A 15036-nucleotide genomic window follows, 5' to 3' on the forward strand; every position below is an offset into this window, starting at 1 on the left:
GGAGCTTGCACAGCAAGGGGCCCAGGCTCCCACTGCTCCTGTGCGGCGGCTGTGGTTGTCCTGGTTTAACTTCTCTGTGACAAAGCGCCCGGAATCTGGACCCGGCTGACCTGGCCACCTCTGTCTCCCCAGACTCTCTCTTTGGAAGCACCTGCCAGGATTAAGAACAAGGCTCCCCCGCCTGACTGGCCCCAGGAAGGAGAGGTGACCTTTGAGAACGCGGAGATGAGGTACCAAGAAAACCTGCCTCTGGTCCTGAAGAAAGTGTCCTTCACCATCAAACCCAAGGAGAAGATTGGCATTGTGGGGCGGACGGGGTCGGGTAAGGACCCTGTCGGGGTTAAGTTTGTCGCCCACGCTTGTTGCTTATTATCACTCTCCTCCCTTCAGACCAGGTTCCCAGTACCTGCATGATTAGTGTGTCAGGTCTCACTGAAACCACTTCTCTAGGATTGTTTTCAACCCTGCTTTTCTAACACTTCGTGTTTTTTCCAGTCACAAAAGTACACATTCTCACTGTGGAATACGTGCAACGTATGGCAAATTACAAAGGCGAAAGGCACCCATACCTCCACGGCGCGGAGATAATTGCTGTTAACATTTTAGTGGATATCTTCCAGGTGTTTTCTGTCAACAAATACGTTTATGAAAAATGGGGTCATTTTACACTCACGGTTTCATGGCCTGCTTTCAAAAGCAGCAAGTATTTTCCATGTCAGTTGCTGCTCCTGGTGTGATGTCTATGCAGCATGATACGGAGTCCTGTTTCATGGGTCCCCGCGGTTTAGATTGAATAAGCTCCAGTCGTGGGCACTGAGGCTGCTGCCAGGGCTTACTGTTCTGAAGAGCCTGCAGTGGACGTCTTCCTTCTGTGAAGGGTGTTCGCGGTCTCGGTGATGGATGGCCCGGGTGGCCTCCTGTATATCAGAGGCCAACGCAGCTCTAAACAAGGACCCTCTGTCCCTTTGAAGACAGAAATTTGTTTCTTGTTCTGACATCAGTTGCAAATAACTAGAAAATAGGCCGTCCTTTTAGGCGCTTCACTTCACTCATGCTTAGAAGTGCATTGACCCTCGGTGTCTAGGGCCAAGACTTCAGTAATTTATTTCTTTCCTTCCTGAATAACATTTCAGAATTGTGTCTTGTCTCCCTTCCCCTTTTTACCCTTGTATAGGGGTCTCTCTGAGGCAGTTCTCAGTAGCTTTCTGGGCTCCATGTTCCTTTTCATCAAAATTCTTCTAGCTTTTTTCCTGACCATTAAAAAACAAAACAAAAAAACACCTGGCATCTTTTCTGGCCAATTTACTTTAAAGAACCCGCCAAGAAGAAGAGAAAAAATCATTTCCTGCTCCCTGTTTGAAGGAATTACTTCATGTCAAAGCAGGAAGGTGTTTTGCACTGGCAAGAGCATGCTCGGCAGGGGGGGCGGCTCCCCACGGCGCTCACTCCGCTCTCCCCCTCGGGCCCCCGGGGGTGCCCTGCTCTCCTGAGCGCTCTGACTGCTGACCCTCTGTGACTTCCCTTTCACACGAGTAAGACAGACTGAAAATTTCACCAACACTTGAGTAAGCCATAAGTAGTGACAGAAGAGAAACAAACAAAAATAAAATAATCATAAATAGCCTGACTTACCAAGTCTAGACTTTAATCCTAGTTCGCTTCTTCCAAGGCCCCTAGACCCTGACCCTGCTGTGGTTGCGAGCACTTTGTTGCCTTTTTCACCAGCACAATCTGTCAGAGATTCAAAGAACTATAAAGTCTCCCAGTCCAGGTGCTCCGAGCCGAGGCATCTCTTATTAGGATGGAACAAAATAACCTATTATTTGAGCCCCATTCCTTTCTAAGCTTGGATCTTAAACTGCTCCCTTGGCACTGAGGGAGAGCCCCCCCCCCCACTTCCTGGGTAAGGGGCCACTCACCAGGCTCCCCCAATCCTGAATACAGCCAGTCACTTTTAGGAGGAAAAGGCCTCCTTAACATCTGTCTTGCTACTTGGGCTTAGGTTCCCAACTCATTTCTGGTAGATGGAATGGAGGAGTCCTGCCTTAGGAAGGGGACATTTCTCTAGGTTCCCATTAGGGAACAATATTGACAGCAGGGATGTGGCTGCAGACTCGCCAAGGCAGGATAGCTGTACCCTCAGTGACCACTGAGTAGATGAAGTCTTAAGGCTCTTGTGAGAGGTCTTCCAGAGCGTGGAGACAGGAAGAGGGTGGGCATCTTGCAGCCGAGAAAGTGTGGTCTAACAGCTGAAATCCGGTAGTTCTCCATCTAAACCATGGGCCTGAGCTGCAAGGAAGTAGGTAGACAGCACTGAGTCAGGCTATTTCAGGGGTGCAGGGGACATTAGATAGAGCTTTTTAATGTTTATATGTTTTGACAGAGTCGTTTCAATTCTGAGATTCTATCCCAAGGAAGTCATCTGAGGTAGGAGCAAAGTTTGAGCACTTACACACGCCATCCTATATAATAAAAGGCTAATATGCAAATTTCCCCTTGACCGGGAGTTTGACCAGGGGGCAGGGCCAGCTGGCCAACCACCCTCGGCCCCTTCCCTTGGCCGGCCTGGCCCAATTGGCCCAGATCAGGGTGGCCAGCCAGACCCCACCCATGCACGAATTTGTGCACCGGGCCTCTAGTAACATTATAATAATACATTTTAAATAAACTACACATCCAACATTAGAGGGCTAGATGAGTTAGAGTGCATCCACAGGATGGGCTGTATTGCAGCCACCAAATTTTGATCTTGACAAGTTAATAATATGGTTGAGTGCTTGTTATGTCATGTTCACTGGGAAAAGCCATTACAACATCATGTCTCTAGAATGCTCTAACTCTGAGAAAAAGACTAAAAGGAAATGTGTCATAAATAACAATAGTCATTATGAGAGATTGATGTGATCTTCTTGAATTACTTATATAACTTAACATGAAGATTCAAGTAAGAACAGCTGTTCTGCTTATCACAGTGACACTGAACTCATTGTTTTAGCCCCCAAACCTGCTTTTCTGCCACAGTTCCCTGTCTGGGCAGAGTCACCTCCAGCCGCTCATTGGCTCAGTCCAAAGCCTCCTTCCCATGTGTGTTTACCCAGCTCCTTCCATCCCCCAGCTGTTGCTACAGCGATGGAAGGCCTTGTCTTTTCTCTCTCAGCTATGTCAAAGGGACAAAAGAGAGAGGGCATCCTGTCCTCTGGTTTGCCCTTGCTCTTTGCCATGAGACCTCTGTTCTCCTCATTTTGCTGAGAAGCAGTAAACACTGTGCACCTGTTCCTAAGGTGAAAAGGAGGCATTTTTCCATTTTACTCTCATGGGAGTGTATTGGTCCTGCCCATTCCTTCTCGGACTGAGCTGCGTGATTTAAATGTATATGCTTAGTAGTTCAGGAAAATTCATCGGGTTTTCTGTTTGGTGGTGGTGGTGGTGTATGTGTGTGTGTGTTTCTGTTTCTGGCTATCATTTTATAATTTCTTGAGTTATTCAGTTGCAATGATGACTGCATAGAAACGGAAAAGTAGATGATTTTGCCCTGAGAATAAACCGGTTTCGTAAGTTGCTAATGGGCTACTCTTCTGCACGTCTCACTCATCAGGGAAGTCCTCCCTGGGCATGGCCCTGTTCCGCCTGGTGGAGTTGTCTGGAGGCTGCATCAAGATTGACGGAGTGAGAATCAGTGACATTGGCCTTGCTGACCTCCGAAGCAAACTCTCCATCATCCCTCAAGAGCCAGTGCTGTTCAGTGGCACTGTCAGGTGAGGACCGGAGCGCCCGTGTGTTTGTGCCTCATTTCAGGGCCAGGTGGGCATGTTAGAGCCTCCATCTGGGACCGAGATCTAGTGACCTCCCAGTCTAGTGCTTTTTCCACTGCGAAGGGCACCTCAGTAACACAACAGGGCGCGGGGGCCTGTAGCATGCTGGTGGGGAAGTCAGAGGGATTGGGGTTCAGATCTTTCTCTGCCACTTCGGACAAGCTAGTTGACACTCCTAAACTTGTTTCCTCATCCGTGAAATGGGGATGTTATTAAGATCTGTTATTGTCGAGAGTGAATCAATTCATACAAATTATATAAGCACAGAGCCTAGCAAATGATGGACATTCAATAAACGGTAGAGCCATTACCATCCTCGCCACCATCTCCCTCCATCCTTCACGCACTCCTCTCCTCGGTGCACTCTAAGTCGCAATTCCAGGCATTATTACTACTCATGTTTTTCTGTTTTCCAGCATTTTTCCCACCTTTAATGCTCTGGAATGATGCCTCTCTCTCTTGCAATCTGCCAGCATGCCAAAGATAAAATTCTTCTTGACCTGTTAAAATCGAAAGAAGGAAATACTAGTATATTGAATCCCATTTAATTTATCCTACCCTTAGCCTTAAGCTTTGCATCCTAAAAACAATGGGTTTCCATTATTTGTGTCTATTCCTATTCATGTTGCTTCTCTTTCTAAATAAAACAATTTTAACTATATAAGCAACCCAGATAGGACTTCATTTTTTTTATAATATATTTTTATTGGTTACAGAGAGGAAGGGAGAGGGAGAGAGAGATAGAAACATCAATGATGAGAGAGAATCATTGATCGGCTGCCTCCTGCATGCCCTCTACTGGGGATCGAGCCCACAACCCAGGCATGTGCCCTTGACTGGGAATCGAACCAGGGACCTTTCAGTCCGTAGGCCAACACTCTCTCCACTGAGCCAAACCAGCTAGGGCAGAACTTCTTTTTTTTTTTTAAATCACTCTGAAAGTAATATTACCATTTCCTCTTTAATTTGAGCAGTCCCCCCCCCCCCAAAAAAAAATGGTACTAGTCTAATTTCTAATAACCAAGGGCACGGTTCACACTTGTCTGAATGGCATTTGAACTCACTCATTCAGGAGGTTTGGTAGATAAACTGAATTCTCACCTACTTTCATGTAGGGTCAACATTCCTGGGTGCGTTTATTTTGGCATTTCTCTAGAACACTGATGAATTTGGACAGTACAGACTGGACCTGTTGATCCAGTCATTCCCTTTGGGTACTGAGATAACAAGGTCAAATAAACAATGTCAGGAGAGAATTAGAATTTATTGAAGACTCAGATCTAAAATTAAGAAATTGGGAGTTATTGCCAAACCTGCTCTTCCTTCCTGTAGACCTCTCTATTTTTAGACGCTGCAGGAGCACCTTTGTGAATAAAATTGGCCTTATCCTTTTTAGCTCAGGACAAAACCATACTTTTCTTAATGTTTTAATCATCATTTGGAAGAGCATTAGGACATAAGGCATGTTAAACTTTAGACTTCCCTTGAATATGCTGGCACCAAGAGGCCTGTGTTCATTTGAGATTTTGACAGCCCTTCACATGGGTCTGGAATCGGGGGCTTCTAGAATTCGTGGTAAAGAACTGACCTGCTGGTGGTGCAGCTGGTGTTTGTAGAGCATCGTGGAAGCACAGCTTTTGCAGGAGTCGGGGCCATTTGTTATCAGCTCCAGAGACTTGTTGCTCCTTGATGAACAAGCTCAGTAGTTGGTGTGCTAATGCCCTGAGTTTAGTTACTAAGCTCAGAGTGCTGCTTCTGGCATCAGCTGAGCAAATTTAGGAAATCATAAGTTTCACTTCTGCCATCTGTAATTTTGGTTTTCTTTTTTTCTTTTTTAAATATATTTTTATTGATTTCAGAGAGGAAAGGAGAGGGAGAGAGAGAGAGAAACATCAATGATGAGAGAGAATCACTGACCTGCCGCCTCCTGCACCCCTACACTGGGGACCGAGCCCGCAACCAGGGCATGTGCTCTGGCTGGGAATTGAACCGTGACCTTCTGGTTCATAGGTCGATGCTCAACACTGAGCCATGCCGGCCAGGCTGTAATTTTTTGCTTTTTAAATCAGTGATAGACACCGAGAACTTCTATCCTCCTCTAATCTCTCAGGTTTCTTCTAATTCCCAAACAACATTCAGCTTTTGGAGCTCTTTTGCTTTTCTCAAAAAATTAGAAAGCCTATACAATGAGTTTCGCAGAGCAAGGGAAGGATGATCAGCTGTTTCCTCAGCTTCCTCCTGAGACTCTGAATTTGGAGATGTATCTCCACCACCATTAACCAGCATTATGGGTGAGAACATCTCCTTGAGATGCCAACATGCAGTTAAAACATATAAAGAACGCTTAGAGGGGCCGGCCAGTGTGGCTCTTGTTTTTCTTTTTTCCTTTTGACAGTCTTAGTCCCTGTGGAACTGTTGTATAAAAAGGCAATTTCACAGTTTTAGATGAACAACAAACCGCCTCTCCTTCTTTAATTAAGAGGGCTCTTCCTAGCTGGCATTTCTGTAGAGATCAGTCTTCCCCATCCAGACCATTTACAGGTAGGACTTCATCAGAACGATTTCTGATCCTGGCGTTCAAGATGCTGGGATGATTGTGTCCTTGGAAATTGCATTGAATTATGGGTTAGAAACCACCAATATTGGAACCAAAGCATCTAATGTGTCCACATGGACCTTGGCAATTTAACAGCTTCCAGTTATTGAGCATCCTCGCTGTTCCAGGCACTGTACACATACTCTAAACCTACCAAGCCATTTCACTATGTCCCTGTTATACAGAAGAGAAAACCGAGGAGTAATTTGTCCAAAGTCACGCAGATGGTAAGAGGCAGAGCAGGGGTTGACCCCAGTCTGTTCGGATTCTCTGTGTGTACACACTCTCCCTCCACGAACTGCTCTTTGCCTCTGTTATTACTGAAAGTACTTAAAAGTTGTGACAGCCTGGCTCCGTGGGGGTTGAGCATCAACCTATGAACCAGGAGGTTCAATACCTGGTCAGGGCACATGTCCAGGTTGTGGGCTCGATCCCCAGTGTGGGGTGTGCAGGAGGCAGCCAATCAAAGATTCTCATCGGTGATGTTTTTATCTCTCCCTCTCCCTTCCTCTCTGAGATCAATAAAAATATACAGTATATTTTTTAAAGTAGTGACATATTAATACCTCTTATTAGGAGTCAGATAATGATAGGAATAAATTTTTTTATTTATACAAAAAATAGATGGTGTACATGGGATACAACAGTGAACAAGATCCAGACAGGGATCCTGTGCGGTGGGCAGAGAGACAAAGGGACAGGGTGATGCGTGCCCTAAGGGTGAGCATGGAGACACCTCACCCAGGCGTGAAGGCTCAGGAGACACTTCCTAAAGGCAGCATCTGAGCTGAGACCTGAAGGACAAGAAGGAATCATAGCCCAGAAGTAAAGCCACGGTCATAATAGCTGTCACATACACAGCGCCAGCCCTCCGCAGGCCCGCCCACAAGTGCTTTACGCACGTGAAACGTAGTAATCCTCACACGCGCAGTCCTCACAACAGCCTTTTGGGGAGGTGGTCCTTTATCCTGTCTTACACCTGAGGAACTGGGACGTAGAGTAGCTAGGCTGACTTGGCCAAGCGCACACAGTTGTGATTGACAGGCATTGTATAGGAATCAGGCAGTCTGGCTCCAGAGTCCTTGCTTTTACCAGTGTCTCTCCAGTACAAGGGTGAGGAACGGTGAGCATGTCACAAGCGGAGGGAGAGCACCTGTGCAAAGGGCCCGCGGCACAGAGAGCAGGATCGGGCAGAGCCTCCCAGCGACGGCCCAGAGGACACGGACGCGGTGTGCGTCTGCCATCTCCTCCGCCCCAGTAGCGCTCCTCTGTGATGTGAGCCTGCATGCCTGGGGTTACCTGGGGTTAGTGGCCCTAGACATGGGCACAGACATGGCACAGAGCTGAGGTTCTCCCAGAGATGTTCCCATATGCCAAGCAAGATTTAGGAGCAAAGCAAATTGTACCTTAATCCTTTCCGATTACCAGACTTACAAAACTTCATGTTGGGATTGAGACAAGACTCCCCACATCAGTGTAACATCCCATTTCCACCAAATTTCTGTTCCACCACTGCCCTACCCTCGTCCTCCATGACAGAGAATGTCTGTAACATTCCCAGCAATGCCTAGTCCTATTTTGATATCCGTGATTTCCATGCGGCAGATACTGTGGGGACAGTAAACAGGAATCGACCTCAAGCTGGTTTTCTGAACCGGAGGAAAGGCAGTCCTTCCTCTTCCGTTGCCCTTTCCTCTCTCATTCCCTCCGCCTTCCGCTGGGTCAGCTCGTTTTCCGGGTCAGCTAGCTGTCAGGTCCCTGCTCTCCCCCTGGTGCACAGGAAGGAAGAGAGCGTCTCCCTGTGCATGCAGGGAGATGTATTTTAACATGTATGTGCTAGGGAAAAACCTGGCATGTATGCCGAAGTGCTAACACCTTTTGTTTCTGGGCATCTGACTAGAGATGATGAAAACACGTATTGGCTTGTGTTTTGTGATTTGCATGTCTATATTTCTTAATTTTTCTGCGTAACTGTTATAAAAGTAAAAATAACATTTTATAAAGAAGAAATTCTGTTCTCAGAGATCGTCCTGCCTGGGGCAGGCATCAGCGTCCACCTCTGGCTGCTTAGGGGATGAGCCCTCTGTGACCTTAGGGGGTGTAAGCCCTTTTCCCTTGCTTGTTTAGACTTTTACCCCACAGCCTGCGCAGGGTGGTGCGTACATGAGGGACCCCTGACACGTTCCTCTGTGTTTCTCTCTAGATCAAACTTGGATCCCTTCAGCCAGTACACAGAAGACCAGATCTGGGACGCCCTGGAGAGGACACACATGAAAGAATGTGTAAGTAAAGACCAAGGGCGAGCGATGCTGTGGGCACTGCCCAGCCTGCCCGGCTGCCTCCGTCCAGCCTGGTCTGTCCTCCACCGCCAGCGTATCTGTGGAGGAACACTCTCGAGCAGGACTTCCCAGACATCCCAGAAAGGGCATAAAAGTGGATATTTCCTGCCCTTCACCTCCTCCCTCTACCCCCACGCCCATGATCCTATTACCCTTTTCCCACCCATTGACTGAAGACATGTCCATGACAACTACTCAGAATTCAGTAATGCTTTTACATTAACTTCTACTTTATTAATCATAACAGTACAGCAGGCTTTTGAAGTATCTTTCCGTGTACAAGAGAGATATCATTTATCGAGTCTGCAGAAAGCACGCAGTAGGCTCATGGATTCACAGATCTCTGCGGGGTGCTCGGCAAGGCCCCTCCAGGGGCCACAGTCTGCAGATGGATATCCCTCCTGGAGGAGGGTGTCCGTGCCTTTGCTTAAGTCAAACTCAGGATTTGTTGCCAAAACTCAACTAGATCAGCTCTGCTTTTATCTCTTTTAGACTGAGCTTTCTCAAGTAATTTCATTTGAAGACTAGCTTGCGTAGCTTACAAAAAGAAACGTTTGACAGCCATGGGCCTAGAGCTTTAGACTTAAGAAAGACAGCAGTTTTATTTTCCCATTTCCTATTGCACGACCAACTTTTCAGTGGCTCACAAATTAGGACCACTATCTGCCAGGATTTGGGGACATGAAAATATTGGAATTTCTGGGACATTTTGAGAGTAGGAGACTAACAGAATAGTATATTTGAAATAGGGGGTCCTAGAAAACCTGGGTCCTGGTCACGTGACCATCACACCTGCACCTTCTTTCTAGGTGAGCCAGGTTCTCAGCTAGTATTCCTCCTTCTGTTCCAGAATAATCTACCTTTGCTACTGGATTTTTGACAAAAGCTAGGGTGTTTTTCCCCCTCACTTTTGGACCCTTCTCATTTCTACTTTCTTTCTTCCTAGATTGCTCAGCTACCTCTGAAACTTGAATCTGAAGTGCTAGAGAATGGGGAGAACTTCTCAGTGGGGGAACGCCAGCTCTTATGCATAGCAAGAGCCTTGCTCCGTCACTGCAAGGTGCGGTGGTTTGGTGGGAGCTGGGGGAGGGGAGGGGAGGGGCAGGAGAGAACAGGGAGGTGGAGGAGCACCCTTCCCTGTGGCACGTGGTCTGAAGGCGTTCCTGGCTCCCAGCCCAGTGGCACTTTTAAGAGAATGCCCAGAGGTGTTTCTGGATTAACCTTGACACAATTTGGGTATATGGGTGGGTTTGTTTTTTTTTTAAATATGTTTTTATTGATTTCAGAGAAGAAGGGAGAGGGAGAGATAGAAACATCAATGATGAGAGAGAATCATAAATAATGTATGGTATAAAATTCAAATGCTAAAATACTTTTTAGGAAAATCTAAATTAACCAGAATGCTTAAGGAACTGGTTGGATCCTCTTTCTCCTCTCTTCCCTGGCAGATTCTGATTCTAGATGAAGCCACAGCTGCCATGGACACGGAGACAGACCTACTGATCCAAGAGACCGTCCGAGAAGCGTTTGCCGACTGCACTATGCTGACGATTGCCCACCGCCTGCATACGGTCCTAGGCTCTGATAGGATTATGGTGCTGGCCCAGGGACAGGTACTGAGGCATGTGGCCTTGTCTGGGAGGACGGGGCTGGTTGGCCTCTGAGGGTGGTTCTGAACATTTAGAAAAGCAGCCATAGCAGCTCTAGGCCAGTCCGTTTGGAGAGAGATACAGCCCCCTCCCAACAAGGCACTGAATTTGAGGCACTCCTGGGTTCTTGTTTTGCTTTACTACCTGTTATTTTGTTGCTTGAAAATAGGGGCACACTGACTTAGGTCAGCGAGCAAGTCTAGTTAGTAATTAATTCACATAGATAACAATTGCCCAAGGCGTGTTGAGACCAGCCACCAGGTGTCGTTTGCTTTTTGCAATCACGTAGGGGTGCCAAACTTGTATCCTGCTATTCGAAGCTTCCCCACAACCTGGCCCAGCCATGCCTTCTTCATTTCCCTCTTGTTCCTTGCAAGTGCTGTTAGTCACAGACAATCTTGCATCCCCTAAGCTTTTCCATCTTCTGTGTCTATGCATACAGTTCCACCTACCTAAAACGTCCTTTCCCCTTCTTTCCTTTCCCATATCTACCTGCTTACAGCCTGCCTGTCTCTCAAGAAAGCCAGTGTCTCCCTGTCCACACATAGTGCAGTATCTGCTCTAGCACCCAGCCTCCTACCCTCCTGCAGCCAGTCCGGAGGAAGGATGCTTTGTCCTTAGGCCTGTCTCCCCTGGGCAGATCCTTTCCTAGAAGCGCCCCCGGAGACCTCCCCTTTCATCTCCTGGCAAAGGTGTGTCCATGCCTTTGCCCTGCAGAAGGGAGGCTGGGAAGTATGTGGCACTGTCAGCCACAGCCTGGGAGGCAGGTCCTGCCAGGATGTCATGCACTTTTCTACTGCAATATGGTTTCCAGTGACTGCATAGAAGTCCATCATAGGACTGGATAATTGACTGAGTCTATCCTTTACTCACTTTTTCTTTTTCTATTTTTATTGATTGATTTCAGAGAGGAAGGGAGAGGGAGAGAGAGATAGAAACATCGATGATGAGAGAGAATCATTGATCGGCTGCCTCCTGCATGCCCCCTACTGGGGATCAAGCCCGAAACCTGAGCCTATGCCCTTGACTGGAATTGAACCTGGGACCCTTCGGTCGCAGGTTGATGCTCTGTCTACTGACCCAAACTGGCTAGGGCAGCTGTGGGCAAACTACAGCCCGCGGGCCGGATCCGGCCCGTTTGAAATGAATAAAACTAAAAAAAAAAAAAAAGACCGTACCCTTTTATGTAATGATGTTTACTTTGAATTTATATTAGTTCACACAAACACTCCATCCATGCTTTTGTTCCGGCCCTCCGGTCCAGTTTAAGAACCCATTGTGGCCCTCGAGTCAAAAAGTTTGCCCACCCCTGGGCTAGGGCTTCACTTCTTTTTTTTAAAAAAAAAAAAAATTACTTATTGATTTTTAGAGAGGAAGAGGAAGGGGGGCAGAGAGACAGAGAGAGGGAGCGAGAAACATCCATTTGTTCCACTTATCTATGCATTCATTGGTTGACCCTTGTATGTGCCCTGACCGGAGAGATCGAATCCACAACTTTGGTATATCAAGATGACGCTCTAACCAACTGAGCTACCCGGCCAGGACTCTCACTTCCTTTTATTTTTCTGCCAAGTAGGTCTCCTGAGCCGTTCCTTTTCCATCTATAGGTTTAGATCCGCTTGCATAACTAGATGCCATTTGCCTGCTAACCCTTTGACTTATGTTGCAGTGGGTTCCCCCACAGCCTGTAATACCTTGTCGATCGATTCCTGCATACCTAAGGCTGAATGAATGAGGTGAAGGGGGTCTAGAGGTGTTTCTCTCCAACCTTTCCCTGGTACCCTGGTTAGTTTAAAAAATAAAAATGAAAAGGAGCCCATTTGGACACGGCAGGGCTCGTCGCATTGTCACCCTGATTCCATCCTCGAGGGGCTTTTGGGCTTGCCCCCCTTCCTGAACAGTGTGCCCTCGAGTCACATCCTGACGCCGTCTCCTTCCTTTGCAGGTAGTGGAGTTCGACACCCCATCGGTCCTTCTGTCCAATGACAGCTCCCGGTTCTATGCCATGTTTGCTGCTACAGAGAACAAGGTCGCTGTCAAGGGCTGACTCCTCCCGCGCCGCCTCAGTCTCTTTCCTCTGGAGCGTCGCCACCCCGGGGCCCGCGCTCGCCCTGTCCAGCCGAAACCTTGCCTTTCCCGATATTACCTTTCGCACAGCAGTTCAGGATCGGCTTGTGTGTTTCACTTGTAGGGAGAGTCCTATTTTGATTATTGTATTGACTCCAGATTCACGTAAACAGACTTTAGTTTTTGTTTTTAATTGCACTCTAAAAGGTTCAGGGAACCGTTATTATAAATGTATCAGAGGCCTATAATGAAGCTTTCTACGTGTAGCTGTATCTATATATATATATATATAAACCTGTACATAGCCTATATTTACAGTGAAAATGTAAGCTGTTTATTTTATATTAAAATGAGCACTGTGCTAATAACAGTGCAGATTCCTTTCTATCGTTTTTGTACAGTTTGCTGCACTGGAGATCTGGTTTTGCTATTAGACGACAGAAAGGGGAGCATATTGTTCTTTGCCAGCTGGTTGTTTCATGACGCCAGGTTTTCAGGGTGTCCAAAAAGGAAGACGTGTGGCAATGGTGGGCCCTCCAGCGGCCCCCTCTGCCGCCTCCCCACAGCCACTCCGGGCCGGGGCGGCGCTGAGGCCCCGCTGGAGGCCGTGCAGAGCGCCGTGGATTCTCAGGGCTCCTGCCTTCTGTCCTGGTGTCAACCTCCCTGTTTCCGTCAGGAGAGCAGTGGGGCAAAGCCCCCGACCCCCCTTTCCCTCCCTGCCTTCCTCTTCTTGCTGTTGTTTCTAAACAAGAATCAAGTCTCTTCACAGAGTGTCCCACTGCCTCAGGTTCCGCACGCTGGCCACTGCACAGAGCTCCGGCTCCCACACCCGTCGGCTCCCAGCCCCGGGGCTGACCGCTGCTTTTTCCGGGGGTCCTTCTTCATTTGCCTGGTCTGCGCCTCCACAGTTCAGTGACAGGGTTCAGGATTTCGTGGGTCTGTCTTCTTTTCTCACTGCAGATGTCGCACAGTCTCCTCCTCTCTCCAAAGTCCGCGACTTCAAGCAGCTCTTGCTACTCAGTGTCTCGCACTGGTGTGGAAGTCTTTGTACTGTAAAGAGACCTACCTCAGGTTGCTGATTGCCGTGTGGTTCGGTGTGTTTCTGCAAACCCCCTGTGTGCCGTGGGGCCAGCAGCTCAGGTGGGCGTGGTCGCTGCTGTCATCAGTTGAATGGTCAGCGTTGCATGTCGTGACCAACTAGACATTCTGTTGCCTTAGCATGTTTGCTGAACACCTTGTGGAAACAAAAACCTGGAAAAGTGAATAAAGTTATTTTGGATTTTATAAAACTCTTGGTGTATAAACTAGTTCTCTGGGAAGGGAGCAGGGTGTCTTTGAGTGACGGGAATCCCAGAGGCGGGCTCTGAGTATCCCGCGATGGAGTTACATCTGAGAAGGGCCAGGAGCAGAGCCGGTTGGTTGCCAGGGGCACGGGGCCCAGCAGGCCTGACATCCCCTGGTGGGCCCTGGCCCCTAAGACTGGGTCACCAAGTACAGCTCCCGGGCTGCCGAGGAGCGGGTTGGGCGTGGGCAGGGTGATGCTTGGGCGAGGTGGACGGTTGTGGTGAAATATATTTCAAATGAACAGTTGTTTAAGGGTTCACAGCAATTCAAACAACATAACTGCCTTTTTGGCCAATTCATTCAGCTTACCTCACTGAGAATTAAGTACCCATCCAAAAGGGTAATCATTACGGAGTTTCTCGATAGAGTGCATTGAATGCAGCCAAGAAGCTTTTAACCTGCTTGGTACCGGTTCTGCCGACCATCAGCAGGGATCATCCCCTGAACCCAGCCTTTTCGTAAACTGCTGTCTTGGAAACACAGAGGCTTGACTCTAAAGTTAAAATTTTCCTCCCACATTTCGAGTGCTCAGGAGCCACGTGGCCTTTGGCTACTGTGTCGGACACAGATGCAGAACATGCCCATCGCTGCAGGGAGTTCTGTTGGACGGCACTGACATGAACACGCACTTCCGTTGATGCCTGGACTTACCTTCCCAGAGGGGAACGGGCAGCGAAAGGGCCTCCTGGTCCTTGTCCTGTTCAAGCTCTGCTGCACCGGGACTCACTCCCCCTCCTGTCAGCTCTGTTCTCACCTCGGGTGTCCTCCCACCTCTCTTAACCTGCTTTGCCCTCTTAAAGGAAAGCTTTTTCCTGCCTCTGCCCACTCCCTTTTCTCTCTGCACGGATTCTTTTCCCTCCCACAGGTGAAGTGACAAAGCTTCCACTGTGGGCTTGGCTTCTCCTTGGTACCAGCCTCCAGCTGCCTGCTAAGTGCCTCCACTGGGCATCACCGGTGCCTCAAACAGCTTCTTGAAAATCAGTGCTTCTTTAGTAGTACCATTGTCCTCTGGCGTCTATCAGGCTAGAAGCCTTGAATGAATTTACTCCCCTTCCCCTTCCCAATAAATTCAGTCACCCCAGGTCCTATGCATCACCACCTCCTTCCCTCTATTCATAATATACCTGTAATTACAGCCTCATGGTCTCCCCGCCTTGGTGCCCCTCTCTGAGCCATTGTATTTACTACTGACAATATGGAAACCAAAAATGCAAGTTGGTGAAATACTT

At 48.0% G+C, this 15036-nt stretch overlaps 1 protein-coding gene across 2 annotated transcripts in view; it reads left to right on the forward strand.

The window, feature by feature from the left end:
- ABCC5 (ATP binding cassette subfamily C member 5) overlaps positions 1-13752 on the forward strand; it is an 82223-nt gene extending 68471 nt beyond the window's left edge. For both annotated transcript variants that reach the window (XM_006084862.3, XM_014452294.2), the window contains exons 25-30: positions 133-322; positions 3596-3755; positions 8612-8690; positions 9694-9807; positions 10196-10360; positions 12342-13752. In XM_006084862.3, the coding sequence (XP_006084924.1) occupies positions 133-322; positions 3596-3755; positions 8612-8690; positions 9694-9807; positions 10196-10360; positions 12342-12443 (810 nt within the window). In that variant the 3' untranslated portion in view covers positions 12444-13752. The remainder of the gene's footprint in view (positions 1-132; positions 323-3595; positions 3756-8611; positions 8691-9693; positions 9808-10195; positions 10361-12341) is intronic.
- The last annotated feature ends 1284 nt before the right edge of the window (positions 13753-15036 follow it).

The sequence above is a fragment of the Myotis lucifugus genome, unplaced genomic scaffold, assembly GCF_000147115.1.
Source record: "Myotis lucifugus unplaced genomic scaffold, Myoluc2.0 scaffold_14, whole genome shotgun sequence".
Taxonomy (NCBI): Eukaryota; Metazoa; Chordata; class Mammalia; order Chiroptera; family Vespertilionidae; genus Myotis; species Myotis lucifugus.